The sequence below is a fragment of the Poecilia mexicana genome, unplaced genomic scaffold (assembly GCF_051168715.1).
Source record: "Poecilia mexicana isolate PSO_F unplaced genomic scaffold, ASM5116871v1 scaffold_4, whole genome shotgun sequence".
Taxonomy (NCBI): Eukaryota; Metazoa; Chordata; class Actinopteri; order Cyprinodontiformes; family Poeciliidae; genus Poecilia; species Poecilia mexicana.
Genome location: NW_028263373.1, coordinates 1,446,628 through 1,462,177, shown reverse-complemented (window position 1 = coordinate 1,462,177; position 15,550 = coordinate 1,446,628). Strand labels below are relative to the sequence as shown.

Genomic DNA, 15,550 nt, shown 5'->3' with positions numbered 1-15,550 from the left:
GACTAATTGACAGCAGTAACTGACCCAAACATTTACAAAACTTTTAGCATTCTAGATCCAAAACCCCTTTTTTGTTCATTAATGTTCTGCCCAGAACTCCTCAGAAGGCACGGTTTAGTGCAAAGTTTCTATCTGATTAATCAATTATTTGTTATCATAATTGATTAATTGTCTGAATAATTAGTTGCAGCTCTTGTATTTTTGGAATTGCCAAAGCTCGGCAGTAGAAAAGAATCATAAATTAAAGATACAGCAGCAAAACTCTGTTTTCTCAGGCATAATTTATTTTTTTAAACACAAAACAGAACATTTTCTGATCCTGAATTTAAAGAAAAAACATATCAGTGATAGAGTTTTAAAATCAGCAAAAACAGAAAATAAGTAGAATACAAGATGTGGTTTGCATTAAATGATCTCTTTATATCACAGATTAATCATTTTCTGATAACTTTCAGTTAATTTTTTTATAAGGAATTGTGTTTTCCAGATGGAAAGTGTTAATTTAGTAGTAGTTCATTAAAGTGTTGAATCGTCTCCAATATTAATCAAGCTAAATATCTGGAGACATAAATTCAGCCGTTTCGGTCCTCGCCGGCTCATCAGAGCAGTGGGTTGTTGTCCAGAGCAGGAGGGTACGCGGGGTGTGAGGCGTTCTGGTATCCGTTCACTAACGGCGGCACGGCCGGGTTCACCGTCATCATGAACCCGGGTGGAGGCAGCACAGCAGCAGGGGGCGCTGTAACCGCGGCCAGGGACCCGGCTGGGACCGAGGGCCCGGCTGGGACCAGGGGCCCGGGTAGGACCGAGGGCCCGGCTGGGACTGACGACCCGGGTAGGACCGGGGACCCGGCTGGGACCGAGGGCCCGGGTAGGACCGAGGGCCCGGCTGGGACCAGGGGCCCGGCTAGGACCGAGGGCCCGGCTGGGACCAGGGGCCCGGCTAGGACCGGGGACCCGGCTGGGACCGAGGGCCCGGCTGGGACCGAGGGCCCGGGTAGGACCAAGGGCCCGGCTGGGACCGAGGGCCCGGGTAGGACCAAGGGCCCAGCTGAGACCATGGGCCCGGGTAGGACCGGGGGCCCGCCTGGGACCGGGGACCCGGCTGGGACCGAGGGCCCGGGTAGGACTGAGGGCCCGGGTAGGACCGGGGACCCGGCTGGGATCGTGGGCCACTGGTTTCCAGTAAGCCCCTGCTGATTCCAGGGCATTGAACTGGGAGACACTGGTGGGGAGATGTACGGAGAGCCCCCTGGTGGCTGGGTGGGGAACATGGAGAGGATCTGGGCGGTGGAGAGGACGGGATGTGGAGACTCTGACGGAGAAGAAAAGATCTAAACGTTACTCTGCAAAACCGCTGAAAACAGAAACACTTTGGTAACAAAAACCTGAGCATTTATTGGTAAATAAGTTTTTAAATATTTCTTTAGCGACGCGACTGACGGTCCAGCTGCCCAGCAACGGAAAATAAGATTAAGATTCACACAACTGGTTACATTTACTTGAGTAACTTTTAGGATTATTTTTACTGAGCAGTTCTCTTTCCTGTCACTTGAGTAATTTTATTATGAAGCATTTCTTCTGTTACTTGACTAAATATATGCTGAAGCAGTGATATTCTCACTGTGTATAATTTCTGGTTGTTGCTGCGTTGCCTCTTTAACGATCTGAGGAGAAGGTTCCCTGTTATTCATCCACCGATTCTGTTTTTGCTGAAGCTCATAAATGATGATCGTTTCTAACACACTAATCTATAACTATAAATAATCCCATTGTTTGTATTTAAACTAATGCAGTAAATGCTAACCTGTGTTTCCTCCTGTGTTTAAGTCAAAACAGCCGACATGAAGCAGCCAGCATGATAAACACACACTGCTTTTCATTTTATATAGCGAGGTTGTTTTTCTAAAAGCAGCATTCCTGTTTGACATTACTGGCACAGATTAAAGAAAATAAAGAAATCAGACTGTGTATCAGGGCTATTTTTAAATGGTGCGGTGAAGTATTTGGAAAAATGTTTCCTCTGTGCCAACGTGTTACATCTAATGCAGCCGGCGGCAGTGACGTTCTGCAGACTTACACAAGTCAGACAATTAAAATAAAAAAGGCTTTTACAAACATGGGTGCTAAACCAATTTAGTCTGAACTGAACACCTAATATTTTTAAAAAATGTTACTTAATCTTTTGAGTACTTCACAAATTCACATTAACCAGTTAATGCTGGTAAAAGTCAACGCTAAGCAGATTTAACTGCAGTAAAGACAAATAAGGAACAATTGAAATCTGTAAAAAAAGACAATAATTACAGAGAATAAAATATTATTTGGCATTTAGACTGCCGATATGAAATTTCATTGGTAACATTTGAAATGCAACATGATTAAATATTTGAGTTAGACCAGCAAAAATAAGAATTAGTTACAACTTTACTTCATAATGATATTTCTTGCCAAAATAAACTTGCTTTATTGTTTTATTTCTCCATTTATAAAATAGTGTGTCGAGATAAGAAAGTTTACAGAAGCTGCTCTTTTAACAGAAAAAGTAAAAGTGGTTCTTTTTGTCTTATTTTGAAGGAGACAAGGGAAACGTGTTACAAGTTACATGTGATGCTATGTGCTTAGAGTCAAACACTGACCAGCTGAGATTTCCTTCAAATCGTTCAAAAAGTATTGTATAAACGGGATAGATTTCAGAAAAGTTTTCATTTACATGAATCTACACAAATACAGCTGAGAGCATTGTAGTAAATATGCCAAACCCGTAGGGGGCAGTGTAGAGCAAAGCTAAAACCTCTGTCAGCCAATCAGACTGCTTCAAAACAACCACAACTTCCTGGTAGGAGTTAAATATGGTGCCACGAAGTTCATCTGTGTGGGTTAAACTAGTTTAAAACACCATATTAGAATATAAAATTTAAAAAATACAAGACGATGTCGATTGGGAATAACAAGTATGTGGATATACTGGCATATTATTTGTCGCAAACTGCAACGATCGGGACCCAAATCCCAAGTTTCCTCACATGTAAACCTAAATATGGAGTTTTCTCAAATCTCCACTTTGGTCTGACCTTTTAGTAGAATTAAAGGTCAATATGCATAAAAATGTTATTAATTTTCCCAGATATTCAGCTACATGTGGATTAGCTCTTAGGCTACGTTCATTTGAATTAATATGAATTACAATGCTTGTAAGATCAACAGAGCTTTTCTGAAATTGAATTTGTCTCAGAAGTCGAACTTGAACTCAGTGCATTCTTACTCCAGGTTCACCTCTTGTGTGACGCTACCTACAACTAGCATAACAAGCTAATAATAACAATACATCTCTGCATTTTACGCTTCCAAAACACAAAGGGACGACGTTCAGACAAAGATATTTCACAGCAGCTCCTGTACTGCTAGTTTAAAGAGACAAACCATCAGAAGTGATAGTAAATGGCTGCTGTTAATGTTCGGAATGTTCCGGAAGGTGCTGTTGCTGTGCTACAGTGCGTTGCCATGGAGACCCCAGACAGACAGGAGGACAGGCATTACTGATTAAGCAGTCATCTTTGATACAACAGTTTCAAAGAAATGACACGTTTTAACATTTAATTTCCCTTTGGGATTAAAAAAGTGTTTTAAACTGGAAATTTGAGAGAAAAATGTAAAATCAGACGTTTATCATTCTCCGCTTCTTAAACCAAAAGTTTCCAGGTTATTGGAAACGCAGTTAGTCAGAGCCACATTTCTCACTTCTTCATCATCATCATCATCAGATGGCACTTCCTTATTGCTGCTGTTTGATACAATGTGGTAAAACTCAATATAATTTAGGGAAGTGATGCTCAAACTAAACCATTTCAGATTAAGTTCAGTGAAAGACCACCACAAAGCCCTTCCACTGGGATTATTGGAATAGATGAATCAAGCAGTGAAATGGATGGAAAGGCAGATTAAATTACCAGGACATTTTATTACAAATTGTTAATTTACGTCTGACTGAAGCTGTGATTTTTGTTTAGATTTAATTAATTTACTCATTATTAAGAAGATGTCACTTATTCCTCATGTCAAAGTTCACTATATTTTCAACGTCACACACATAAACATTAGCATGAGGCTAATCTCACCAACTCTGGTCATAAGTAGCTCAAATTCAATTTCAAAAATGCTTTATTGATCCCACAGAAAATTAAATTAACCAAAATTAAATTAACCATGACTTTTGAACGCCGTATCATCTACATAGAGCCATTTCATCCCCATGTGATATTTCAGTTTTTCTTTTTTAATACATTTGTTAAAATTTCTACATTTCAGGTATTTTCTGTCAAGATGGGGTGCTGAGCGTACATTCTTAATAAAGTTGGGAAATAATCTTAACTTTTTTATTTTAGCAAACGGCTGCAGTAAAACAAAGAGTGAAAGTTTAAAGGGTCTGAATACTTTCCGCACTCGCTGCACAATGCTAATTACAGGACAAACTTCAGCTTAGCAGGCCGATATTTTTGTCCCGTTTCCTTTTTTGCAATGATTCTGTTGAACCATATTTAAAAACAATGTCTGATTTTCATTGGTTCATTTTCAGTAAATTTTTATTTATCATTACTTTTGTCAGTTTAAAGGTTTTTTGTCATAACAGAGAAGTAGCAACAGTTTGTGTTTATTAATCTTACAGAATGTCAAACAGATCAAATCTGAGTGATTTGAATCCTCAGAAATGTCTTCAGGTTTTCTAAAAACGTTTTTGTTCTTGACTGGTTTGTAAACTCCTGGGTTTCTTTGTGCAGCTTTATGTCATCTCCCTGGACTTTGTTTTATGCTCTGTCAGGTCTTGGTTAAATAAAACCGCTGCTGCGTTTCTTCTCTTTGGCGAATAATCGCCTCACGTTAAAGGACGACATCCCATCCGTCCTGCTGTTCTGTTGGGTCGACTTCAGTGGTTTTTAATCCAAAGTCTCCACCGACCATAAGATGTCGACTTTAACACACAGACACATAAAATTAAAACATTTTTACACCTCATGCCTGCAGCATGAGTCTCTGCTACCTTTACATAAACAGGTCAAGGCAGATTTTTTCTAAACTTTTTACACCAGAATCCCAAAGTGGAAACGACTCTGGGGCCATTTTGTTTCTCCAACTGAAAACACAAAATTATTATTTTTTTTTTTAATGGGCTCAGTACTCAGGAAAAGGGCACTGAAAAAAAATCAGACTTTAATTTAATGAAACAAAGTGGCTATTTTTTTAATATATATTTTTGTCTTAATAAAAAGGTGATAGTTTCCGAACCTTTTGGTTAATTTTGGAATTCACCTTTTTTGATCTAGAAAATGTTTTAATCAGCAACAAAATAAGAACTTTCATCTATTAACCATTTTTATTGATGTGCTCTAGTTTTTCTTTTGAGTGAAAATTTTTAATTTACTTGCCATGAAATTAAAATACAACATGAAAATACTGTGTGCCTAACACTCTCTGTTAACGAAAAATTCAATTAAATGTGTAACTGAAATTCCTATCCTAAAAAACTAAAGTTTACACTTGAGGGCCAAATTTGTACCATTATTCAACTGCAGGTGGGGGCCACACAAAATTGTTCCAAGGGCTACAAAAGGCCCTGGGCCACAGGTTGGACACCCTGGGTTCTGACTCACCTGGCTGGCTGACAGGTGGGATGTTGTTGGGAGGCAGAGGATCTGTCAGGGGCGGAGAAAATATCTCCAACAGTTCATTACTGGAAGACGTCTGCTGACAGAAAAACAAGAAAAAACAGTTTGTTTTATTTAATATGAGGCAGGATGTGATCTATTCTCACTGCACATATGTTACTCTGACAAACAGTTAGCTGATAGTTTCTCAGTTCAGAGATTTTTTATTTATGCAAAAAATCTAAAACCCAGAAAAAAATCATAATAATTTTTTTTGTTTTTGTTAAAAGTGTTTTTTTTTTTTGCTGCTGTTGCCGATTCCCTGAACGTCACATCATGTGTCTTGTGTTTTATGCACCTGCTTTATTGGTCCTGATGATGATTGAGGTGGAGGACTAAACACATTCTCCAGAGCTGCTCCCTGAAACAAAAGAGGCTGAAGCAATTAATCGAATCAATCACGATTAATCGATTGTTGAAATAGTCGACAACTAATTTAGTAATCGATTAATCATCAACTGTAGAATAGACTCAAATAAATGCCATTTGCAACATACAGCAGTAATTAAACCAAAACTGTACAAAAACATGTACGTTTTGCATTTAAGATGAAAAATCTTCTTTATCTTTAAATATAACCAGAAATCCTTAATTGTCATTTTTAGCTTTACCTGGTTTCCATAAAACAAACTAAAACAAAACTTTTTATTAATCAACATATTAGTAGACGGTGTTTTTCGGCTGCAGTTTCATCCTTTGCTACAAATAATCAAGCGTTCGCTAAAGGAATGCTGTCCTTGCATTTCTGGAAATAACATTTTTATGCTTTTATTTTTAAAAAGTAATTGAATTAATTGTCATTTGAATCTTTTAATATATTTCTAATATTGTATACAAAAAGGCTCTACTAATCGGTAGATTAATCATTTACTATAATTCTGAAAACGCTTATTTACCGTCTCTGGAGAAGCCAGACTGTCAGTCAGAGTCACTAAAGAAATATTCTGAAAACAACAAAGAGATCCCAGTAATAAGCGAACAACCAGAAACAGACTGATAACGGATGTAAACTGTATTATGTCTGACTTGGCTTGCCGTAGGCTGGTGTTGATGAGGAGCCTCCTGTTGCTCCACACGCCGACAAACCTCCATGATGTCCAAAATTATTGGATCCGCCTGCAACCGATAAAGTAGATAAAATCACAACCCAAAACAAGATCTCTTCTTTTCCCCACATGCGACTCATTCTGACCTTTTCACGACCCCATTCCGATTATTCAGATTATTCCAAGCCTACTTCGTCTTTTAACCGATTTCTTTTTGTAGATACACAGTTTTTGTTTTAAATTTCATTAATTAGTTACACACCCTGCAATTAACCCAATTAAAAAAGTAATTATGTCCCATATAATTATTTCAAATAGATAATATAATACATGATAAATGATATGGTTCAAGTACGAAAATCAAGGATAATTTGCAAGAACTCAGCATAAAACTGGAGCCGGAGCTCTAATTGGTAAATAAAAGATTAACAATAATAAATATCTTTGTTGTTGACTTTATATGTCTATTTATTTAAAAAGAATTAGCAGAAATTGGTCTTTGAATTGGAATTGTGCTTTTTTGTTGATATTAAGTTTTTGTTTAAAATTGAATTAATTACAGATCTTGCAATAAATTCAATTACAAAACTGAAAGAAGTCAATCACTAAATATAATTAATTCAAATATATTATGTTATATTATATCTATTTATTCAATAATTTAGCAGCAAAAAGAGGTCTTTGAATTGAAAATGTTACTTATTTTGTCAATTAAAATGCTATTAGTTATAATTAACTACAGACACTGGAATTGTCAATTAAAATATTTAAACGAGTGAAACTATTTTATATGATCTTATTGCTTATGCTCCTTCAAACGACATCATGGTTTTGTGGCAAAGTGTGTAAATCTTCCAGAGCGATGAGACTTGGTCACATGATCCTCTGCAGGGCTGCGAGGCGTCACCTGGTGTCCCGCCTTGATGTAGAACAGGATGTACGCGTCTTCGTGTCTGTAGATGTAGGCCAGCGCTCGGGGGTCCGACTTGTCTTTAGTCACAGAGCTGATCCTGGATCTGTCGTGGTCATGAAGAACAATCTGAGAACAAAACAAAGACAGAACATCAGAAACAAGTTCGGCTCCAAAACTACTTACAGTGACCAGGAAGTTCCAGTTTATACAAGAAAACATCAGAGCTGATAAGACGGGTCGCTGGTTAAACTTTAGCTGCACTGCAAAAGCACAAAACCTTACCAAGCAAGTTTGGTCTGGGTTCTAGAGAAAGTAAGAGAAAACTAACTTACAAGTACAACAATAAAAATGAACTTGTTTTAAGAAAATAATTATTTAGTACTGGTGAAAAAGTGGCAGATTATTTCTCTTATTGGAAAATTACTTGTAAAGTTACTTTAAGTTAGTTTTCTCTCATTTCAAGCATACTCAGATAGTTGCACTAGAAGCAAGACCAAAGCTACGTTTGTGTTTTTGCAGTGCAGGTCAAATGCTTGGTTTCCGTCTCTTTACTTGATCACTTATTGTTGGTCTGAAGCCAACAGTAAGGAGAAAAATCCAATAAGATGCAATAAATTTGCCTTGAAAGCAGATCTTTGTTCACTGCAGTCTAGGGCTGTTGTAAACGAATATTTTAGTAATCGAGTAATCTATCGATTATTCTTACGATTAATCGAGTAATCGGATAAAAAAAAATTATAAAATGAAATATTGGTAAATCTGGCATAATACCGGTGTTACTATCAGATATCAATATCAGTCCAATTTTTCATATTTGAGCATCCCTAACAGTTGCTTTTTTGTAGTTTAGAAAACTAACCTGTAACAATAATAGCTCACTTTCTAAGTTAACCAGAAGAAAAGTTATAGAAAAATCTGAAATTATATTGAATTTAATAACAAAGAGGCAGGCTCACAAATGTGCTTATAAAAAATGTCTACAATCCAGCTTTTAGTTTATGTATTCATCTTCAGTGAGTTTAATAGATTAATTAAACTCACCTTGCCACCTAACCTGTCACGCTTTGGGTTTGAAAATACGGGAAATGCCGCCTGGAGTGGGAGGAGAGGGCGAATGAACGAACATGGGGTGGAGGGGAGGAAATAGACCAGCGGACTGACGAACCGTTAGACCGGGGGACGAACACGGGGGGAAGCAATACGGGATATTTACGACACCTTCACTGGTCACACTCAGAAACTCATCTACCAGCCATGTACGATGCGCTCCGCCACCCGTTTCTTCAGACCGGGATATGAATTGTGCGGTTCGTCGGTAAAGCTACATTTACACGGTAAGCATCAGCTACTCAGCCGCCCGCCCTGTTCAGGCTATCCGCTCACCTCAGCGCTCTTCCCGCCGTTCGCTTTCAACCAGCAGCCCCGGAGGAGAAATGCTGCAGTACTCCAGGCATTCCCCCAGTCATTTTAAGGATGCTTATTGGTTCCCCAAAAACGATAAAAAGTCGGGCATTATCATCAATCCATAAAATCTCCACGGGCCAATCTTGAAGATTGGACTTTATGCCGCTGAGACTTAGCTTTTGTCAACAACTCAGAGGCGGAAGTGAGAGCTCCGCGCAACGCAAATGAAGTCCCGGCCGGAACACGGTGCGCTAACTAATAAAACATAAATTAACGAAGCTTCGAGGCAGGTAAATTTTCCTCGAGGAATTTTAGTAATCGAGGTACTCGAATCATTCGAGGAATCGTTTCAGCCCTACTGCAGTCTGAATATTATCACCGGACTGAAAACACTGAAAAAGGAGGTGATGTCATTTTTACTCTCCAAAGCATTTGTGTGCCATCTGTCTGATTTGCATCAAATATTTCACCCAGGGGTGTCCAAAGTGTGGCTCGTGGGCCATTTGTGGTACTTGGAATGATTTTGTCTGGCCTCCAAGAATCATAGAAATTCAGATACAAATGATCCAGATGGAGTCTTTTCATTTACTAATCAGGATAAAATTATTCCTGACATAATTTTCTTACAGTGGAAAATGTTAAGTCCAACATAAAATATTCGTCTTTTATAACTTTTATAATAAGTTTATCCAGATACTCTTACTGAAATTCTGACTTTGCTCTACTCAGCTTTTATTTAATTTATTAAACAGCTAAATGTAGCAAACATTTTGAAAGAAAGTGACCCAAAATTCTGTTTTCATAACTGAGAATAAATTTGTACAATTTGAAAGGAATGCACAATATTATCGGCACCATATATTATTGGCTGACATTAGTCATTTTTTGACATGTTGATAAATAAAACTGGTTCAACACATACAACTGATATTTATTTTGTCTGTTTCTTGTCAGGTTTTTTTCCCCAAACGTGTCAAAACTGTAGTGAGATATACATAATATCGGTTATCAGCCATAACAGTGATATTAATATCGGATATCAATATCGGTCCAAATGGCCTGTGAGAACTTTTGATCAAACTGTGAGGAGGAAAAGCGGAACATGTTGTTACGTAGCTGCTGAACTGGCTGACTCACCCCGGTCCGCTCATCCAAAATCTTTAAGCCACTGGAGGAAATTTTCAGCCAGATCCTCATTTTGTGTTGACCCTGTTTCCTCGCTGAAACTTCAAATCCCTTCAAACAGGAAAATAATCACACAGGAAAACTGATCAGAAATACAGGAAAGCATAGAAGAGTCATGATGTGAAGGTTTTGTGTTATTGAACATGTTAATGTTTGATCAAATGAAATGCTTGTGCTGGTCTTTTCAACTGTATAGATATAATTTAATATCATTTTTGATGATTTAATGAAATATTTCATGCTCCTAAATTCACTAAAAGTGCAACAAACCCCAAAAATATAGATTTCTGCTGATAAACTATCTATTATTTTGTGTGACTTTATATTTTTTATGTTTTGTGTGTTTATTTCTACATTATTTAGCCTAAAATCGTTTCAGTTCTGGCTTCCTAAACAGTTTAATTTTCCTATTGTTTTGTTCCCCTGTTTATAATGGTGCAGCTTTTCATCACACAGAACCACATTAAATAAATGCATGTAAAACTATATATGTATATTATATTATATATAATAACATATTCATATCACATAAATTATATTTTGTATTATGTAATTTATAAAATATTACATTCTATAAATACTATAAAATATTATATTTACATATTATTTAATATGTAAATATATTAATATTATACTAATTATATTATATTATATTTTAAGGACTGAGAACAAAACACTCCATTGTTCATTTCCAAGACAAATCAGCATAAAACAGAGGTGACATGTTTGTTTCTCACTAGCGCCCCCTAGACTCAGGAAGCTCTAATTGACTGAAGGAGGGCGGCAGCTGTTAGGACGGACCAAAAGTCACAAAGCAGCTGACTCAACATTTCATAACTTCCTATTAAAACCACTTTTATAGCACAAAGTAAAATAAAAAATACTAATTCCAGGTCCAGCTGATACCAGTTTTATTCATCTACTTTTTCAATGTTATTTTCTGTTGTTTAAATGAAGTGTGAGAGAAATAACAGATTAATTTACGTGCTTTTAACAGATTACCTTCAGTTTCATCATGGAGTCCAGCAGCATCTTCTCTCCCTGTGAGTCCGGCACCGGGTCCATGCCGATCAGCTTGGCCTTGTAACGGACCCCGTCCCCTTCGTACCGGGACCTGGTGTCCAGAACCGGTCCTGAAAATCACAACCAAAAACAAAACCATCAGCAGAAACGAGACAACAAAGAGCTGCAGGAGCAGTAAAAAGTTTCAGCTTTGAAATGTGCAGTAAAATCTAACCTCAAATATGATTTTGTTGAGTTTTTTTATTTGTTAATATGAAATATGAACATATTTTTCATTTTCCCACACATTTGTTGCTCATTTTACAGACAAAAACTTGTCAAATCATCAGATTCTCATTAACTTTTTATAGCGCTTACCTCAGCATGTCTCAAAGTGACTACTTCAGGTGCATTTTTTATATATCCTCATAAAAACATAATTTCCTTGTAATCGTTAACTTATCAGGAGCCGATTTTCTTTCCTTTTATTGACCAAAAGTGGAGAATATCCCAGGCTTAGCGGGACGACTCACTCACCAAACAGACATTAATCAGCTCGGCGTAAAAAGCTTCCTCTATACAAAATAGTTTAAATAGTTTCCAGTGTGTGTTTGTGATGTTTCTAAAACGGCTGGAAGACTTCCAGAAGTACACAAAGGAAAGGACAGAGTAGAAGAAGTCCTACCTGCTTCCCATCAGGAAAACAAAACTCAGCGCCGCCATGTTTAGGACGTCTTTGTTCACTCTAACCAGTTAAAGCCTCAGATCTCCGTCAAACTTACTTTAGCTAAAACTAACCACATAACGAAAACCGAGAAGACGTTTCCGTTACTGGAAATAAATAAAAACGATAATTAACGGAGAAAAACGATAGCTAACTGGAACCATATGAGCGTTTATAAAACTAACTAAAACAGACCGAAATCATAGCTGTAATATCCTTCGTTTTCGTGTTTATGAATATATTTATTAGCCGTTCGAACTGATGTGAAGAGTTCACGTCAGCTGTCGACAAATTACGGCAGTTCATAATCTTCCTGGCGGCGCTAATGCTAATCCGCAAAATGGCGACAGCAAACGCCAATCAGCTGGTTGTTCAACATAATACTTTTTAAAAAAATGATGTTTTCTGTTGAGCATCCATTACCCAATCGTTATATACATAATCATAGCACTATGACTTTTTAAAAGTTCTGCACTTATAATGAAACAAAGTATGAAAAATATGAAACTACTAACACAACTAATAAAAACTAAATATTTAACTAATCAGAGGAGGGCAGAATACTCAGAAACTGTATTAAAGTAAGAGCAGCAGCACTAGTTCAACATATTAAGATATTAAGTAAAAGTAAAAAGTAGATGACCAAGAAGTTACTCAAGTAAGAGTAAAAATATATTTGGTAAAAAGTCTATTCAAGTACTGAGTAACTAATCAAATTATCAATCCTTTGATATTTAAAAATTATATCATCAGACGGACCAAAATATAAAGTAAAATGGAAATTTTGGTATTTTAAAGAACAAAATGAAAATAATTTATATTAATAACAAAATCAGGCAAAAGAAACATGTTTCCAAATCAGTTTCTTTCTATAAAAAACTTATAAAACTTTAACAAAAACTGCAGGTGTGTGTCTGGTGAATTAAAACATGTTTTTTTCATTCAGTGGGTAAATAATCCAGAAATTTTACTCAAATAAGAGTAGAGATACTTCATACTAAAATTATTCAAGTAAAAATAAAAAGAACAGCATAGTAAAAATTCTCCTAAAAGAATTTTTTTTTTCAAAAACGTAATTCAAGTAAATTTTACTGAGTAAATGTAACTAGTTGCTACCAAACTCTGCTAGTAAAAACTAATAAAAACAAGCAAAGACGCTCTAAAAACTAATTAAAACTAACTGACAGATAAAAAGTCACTACAAAATAAAACTAAATGCTACAGTTTAAAATGTGTGTTTTAAACTTTTCTACCCTGGTTTCCATCCTGGATCTGTACAGCGCCATCCCTTAAACTACAAATATAGCAACACGTCCTTTGCCTCGTCTGACGTTCTCCTGAGACTAAACTTCAACCTAAACTCTCATACCTCTTGTCAAGTACGGTGGCCAGCTTCTGACAGCCTCTTGGCCCTGTGCGAGACAGCTCCCGGCCGTTTGAACTGTCTCGGTCACAATGTTTGTTTCCTTAAGATTCTGCAAAAACCTGGAAGCTTTCAGATGTTTTTCCTGCCAAAAATAGAAACTTCTCACCATCAAGATGCAAAAAAACCCTGAAAATGTTTGTGGATGCAGAGGAGAGTGCCTGCTTTGACTCACCTGCAGGGAATCCATTTTCACTTTGACCCAGCTGCCTGGCCTGTCCCACTGACAAAGCCGCTGGGGGTCAAAGGTCAGGCTGCAGACTCACTGGTGATATATTAACATCCGCTGGGAGGCCCACATGCATGGGAACGTTTTTAGCAGAACGAAGAGGCAGCAACAGGGAGGATCTCCCTCAATGGTGCACCTAAGGTCATGCATTTCCCTCAACGACCGGCTCTTTGGTGGCATTTTCCTAAAATAAACCAATTACAACCAGAAAAAAAACAAACCAAAAAGATTGGAGCATCTGCAAAATACTTACAATAATAATAATAATAAAAAGAAACAACTATCTACAGACTGTGTTTTATTTTTATATGATGTTGAGTTATGTAAGGTGAACATTGAGGTTAATATATAATAAACACATGAAGAGAAAGCATTTTATGATGTAATTCAGAGTCTCGGATAAACCAAAAGCAATTAATATAGTTCCAGTGTCAGCTTGGGCCATTATTAAAACTGTTAAGTGTCACTTTTACATCTTCAAGAAGTTTTTTTTTTTAAATCACACATGTTGCTTTATAGTTCTCATGTGACGTCACTCTTCTGGGAACTTTGTAGCCGACAGCCATCTTGGTAGGCATGGGCTATGGAGCTGCTATAACAACAACAAACAAGCCACAAGCTTATAACTAGCTCTGACCTCGTTCCTATCTAACTGATAACCAGAGGTGGTAGAGTAGCCAAAAATTACACTCAAGTGAGAGTAGAACTACATCAACATCTTTACTCAAGGGAAAGTAAAAAGTAGTCGTCCAGGGAATTACTCAAGTAAGAGTATGAAAGTATTTGGTAAAAAGTCTACTCTAGTACTGAGTAACTGGTCAAATTATCAATCATTTAATGCTTAAAAATTACATCAGAAGGACCGAAATATAAAATTAAAAGGAAATTTTGTTATTTTAAGAACCAAAATGATAATAATTCATATAAGAAACAAAAAATAACAAAATCAGGCAAAATAAAATGTGTGTGTCTGTGTTTGGTGAATTTTTAGTTAAAATGTGTTTGTTTTTTCATTCAGTGGGTAAATATTCCAGAAATTTTACTCAAATAAGAGTAGAGATACTTCATAATGAAATTACTCAAGTAAAAGTGAAAAGTACAGCGTAGTAAAAATACCCCTAAAAGTACTTTAATTCCCAAAAAGCTACTCAAGTAAATGTAACTGAGTAAATGTAACTAGTTGCTACCCAAATCTGCTTATAACCAATAGAAGCACATTACAACTGTTACTCACCCCCAACTTTTGAGTACTCTACCCACCTCTGTATAATACTAGTGATATTTACTGTAGTACTTTCTGCTGAACTAGCAAAGTTAGCTTAGCTAATGTAGCTTTTATCTGCTAGCTAAGACGGACATGTAGCCTACCTGTATGATACTCATTTAGTGACCAGAACCGCGTTTGTCACAGGATGAGTTCATTACAAATCCGTTTAAACACTGGTTGTATGATCCATGCAGCAAGTAGTTTCTGGATGGTAAGTCAACAATAACGCTTGTCTTACACCAGGTGATTAAACGAGCTGGAGCTCGGCTTGGGTTGCTAGGTAACTCTGCTGTGGTTGCTAGGTAACGACGCAGTGCCCTTCGAATGTTGGGAGGTTTTTAAAACTGCCAAATTGCTCCGGTCTTCTGGTTCGAGTCATCTGATGAAGTTCGCCTTCTCAATAAGTGTTAATTTGTTAATTTGTTGAGGCCAAACAGCTCAGCAGCTGATTTTCTGAGCACAAAAACCATTTTTGATGAAGACATTTTTCTTACCCACACATGCCGCTACACCAGGTTTTTAGCTTGGAAGTCCCAGTTTTCAGGTTGTTTCTGAACATCCAAATGAGTTTCATTGTTTGGGTCGTCTTCCAGACAGTAAAGTTGTGACACATCTGAATAACTTGTACAGATGAGTAATTGTTTGTGCTGATGCTGTT

At 37.0% G+C, this 15,550-nt stretch overlaps 1 protein-coding gene across 1 annotated transcript; it reads right to left on the bottom strand.

Moving 5' to 3' along the window:
• Positions 1-262: 262 nt before the first annotated feature.
• LOC106907135 (uncharacterized) lies at positions 263-14,412 on the bottom strand. Its single transcript, XM_088004708.1, has 10 exons — positions 13,572-14,412; positions 13,343-13,481; positions 11,250-11,380; positions 10,200-10,298; positions 7,653-7,784; positions 6,726-6,815; positions 6,596-6,643; positions 5,998-6,060; positions 5,646-5,736; positions 263-1,312 (listed from the first exon to the last, which is right to left on the bottom strand). The coding sequence occupies exons 1-10, from the start codon at positions 13,584-13,586 to the stop codon at positions 600-602; spliced, it is 1,521 nt and encodes a 506-aa protein (XP_087860834.1). The 5' UTR covers positions 13,587-14,412; the 3' UTR covers positions 263-599.
• Between the last annotated feature and the right edge of the window lie 1,138 nt (positions 14,413-15,550).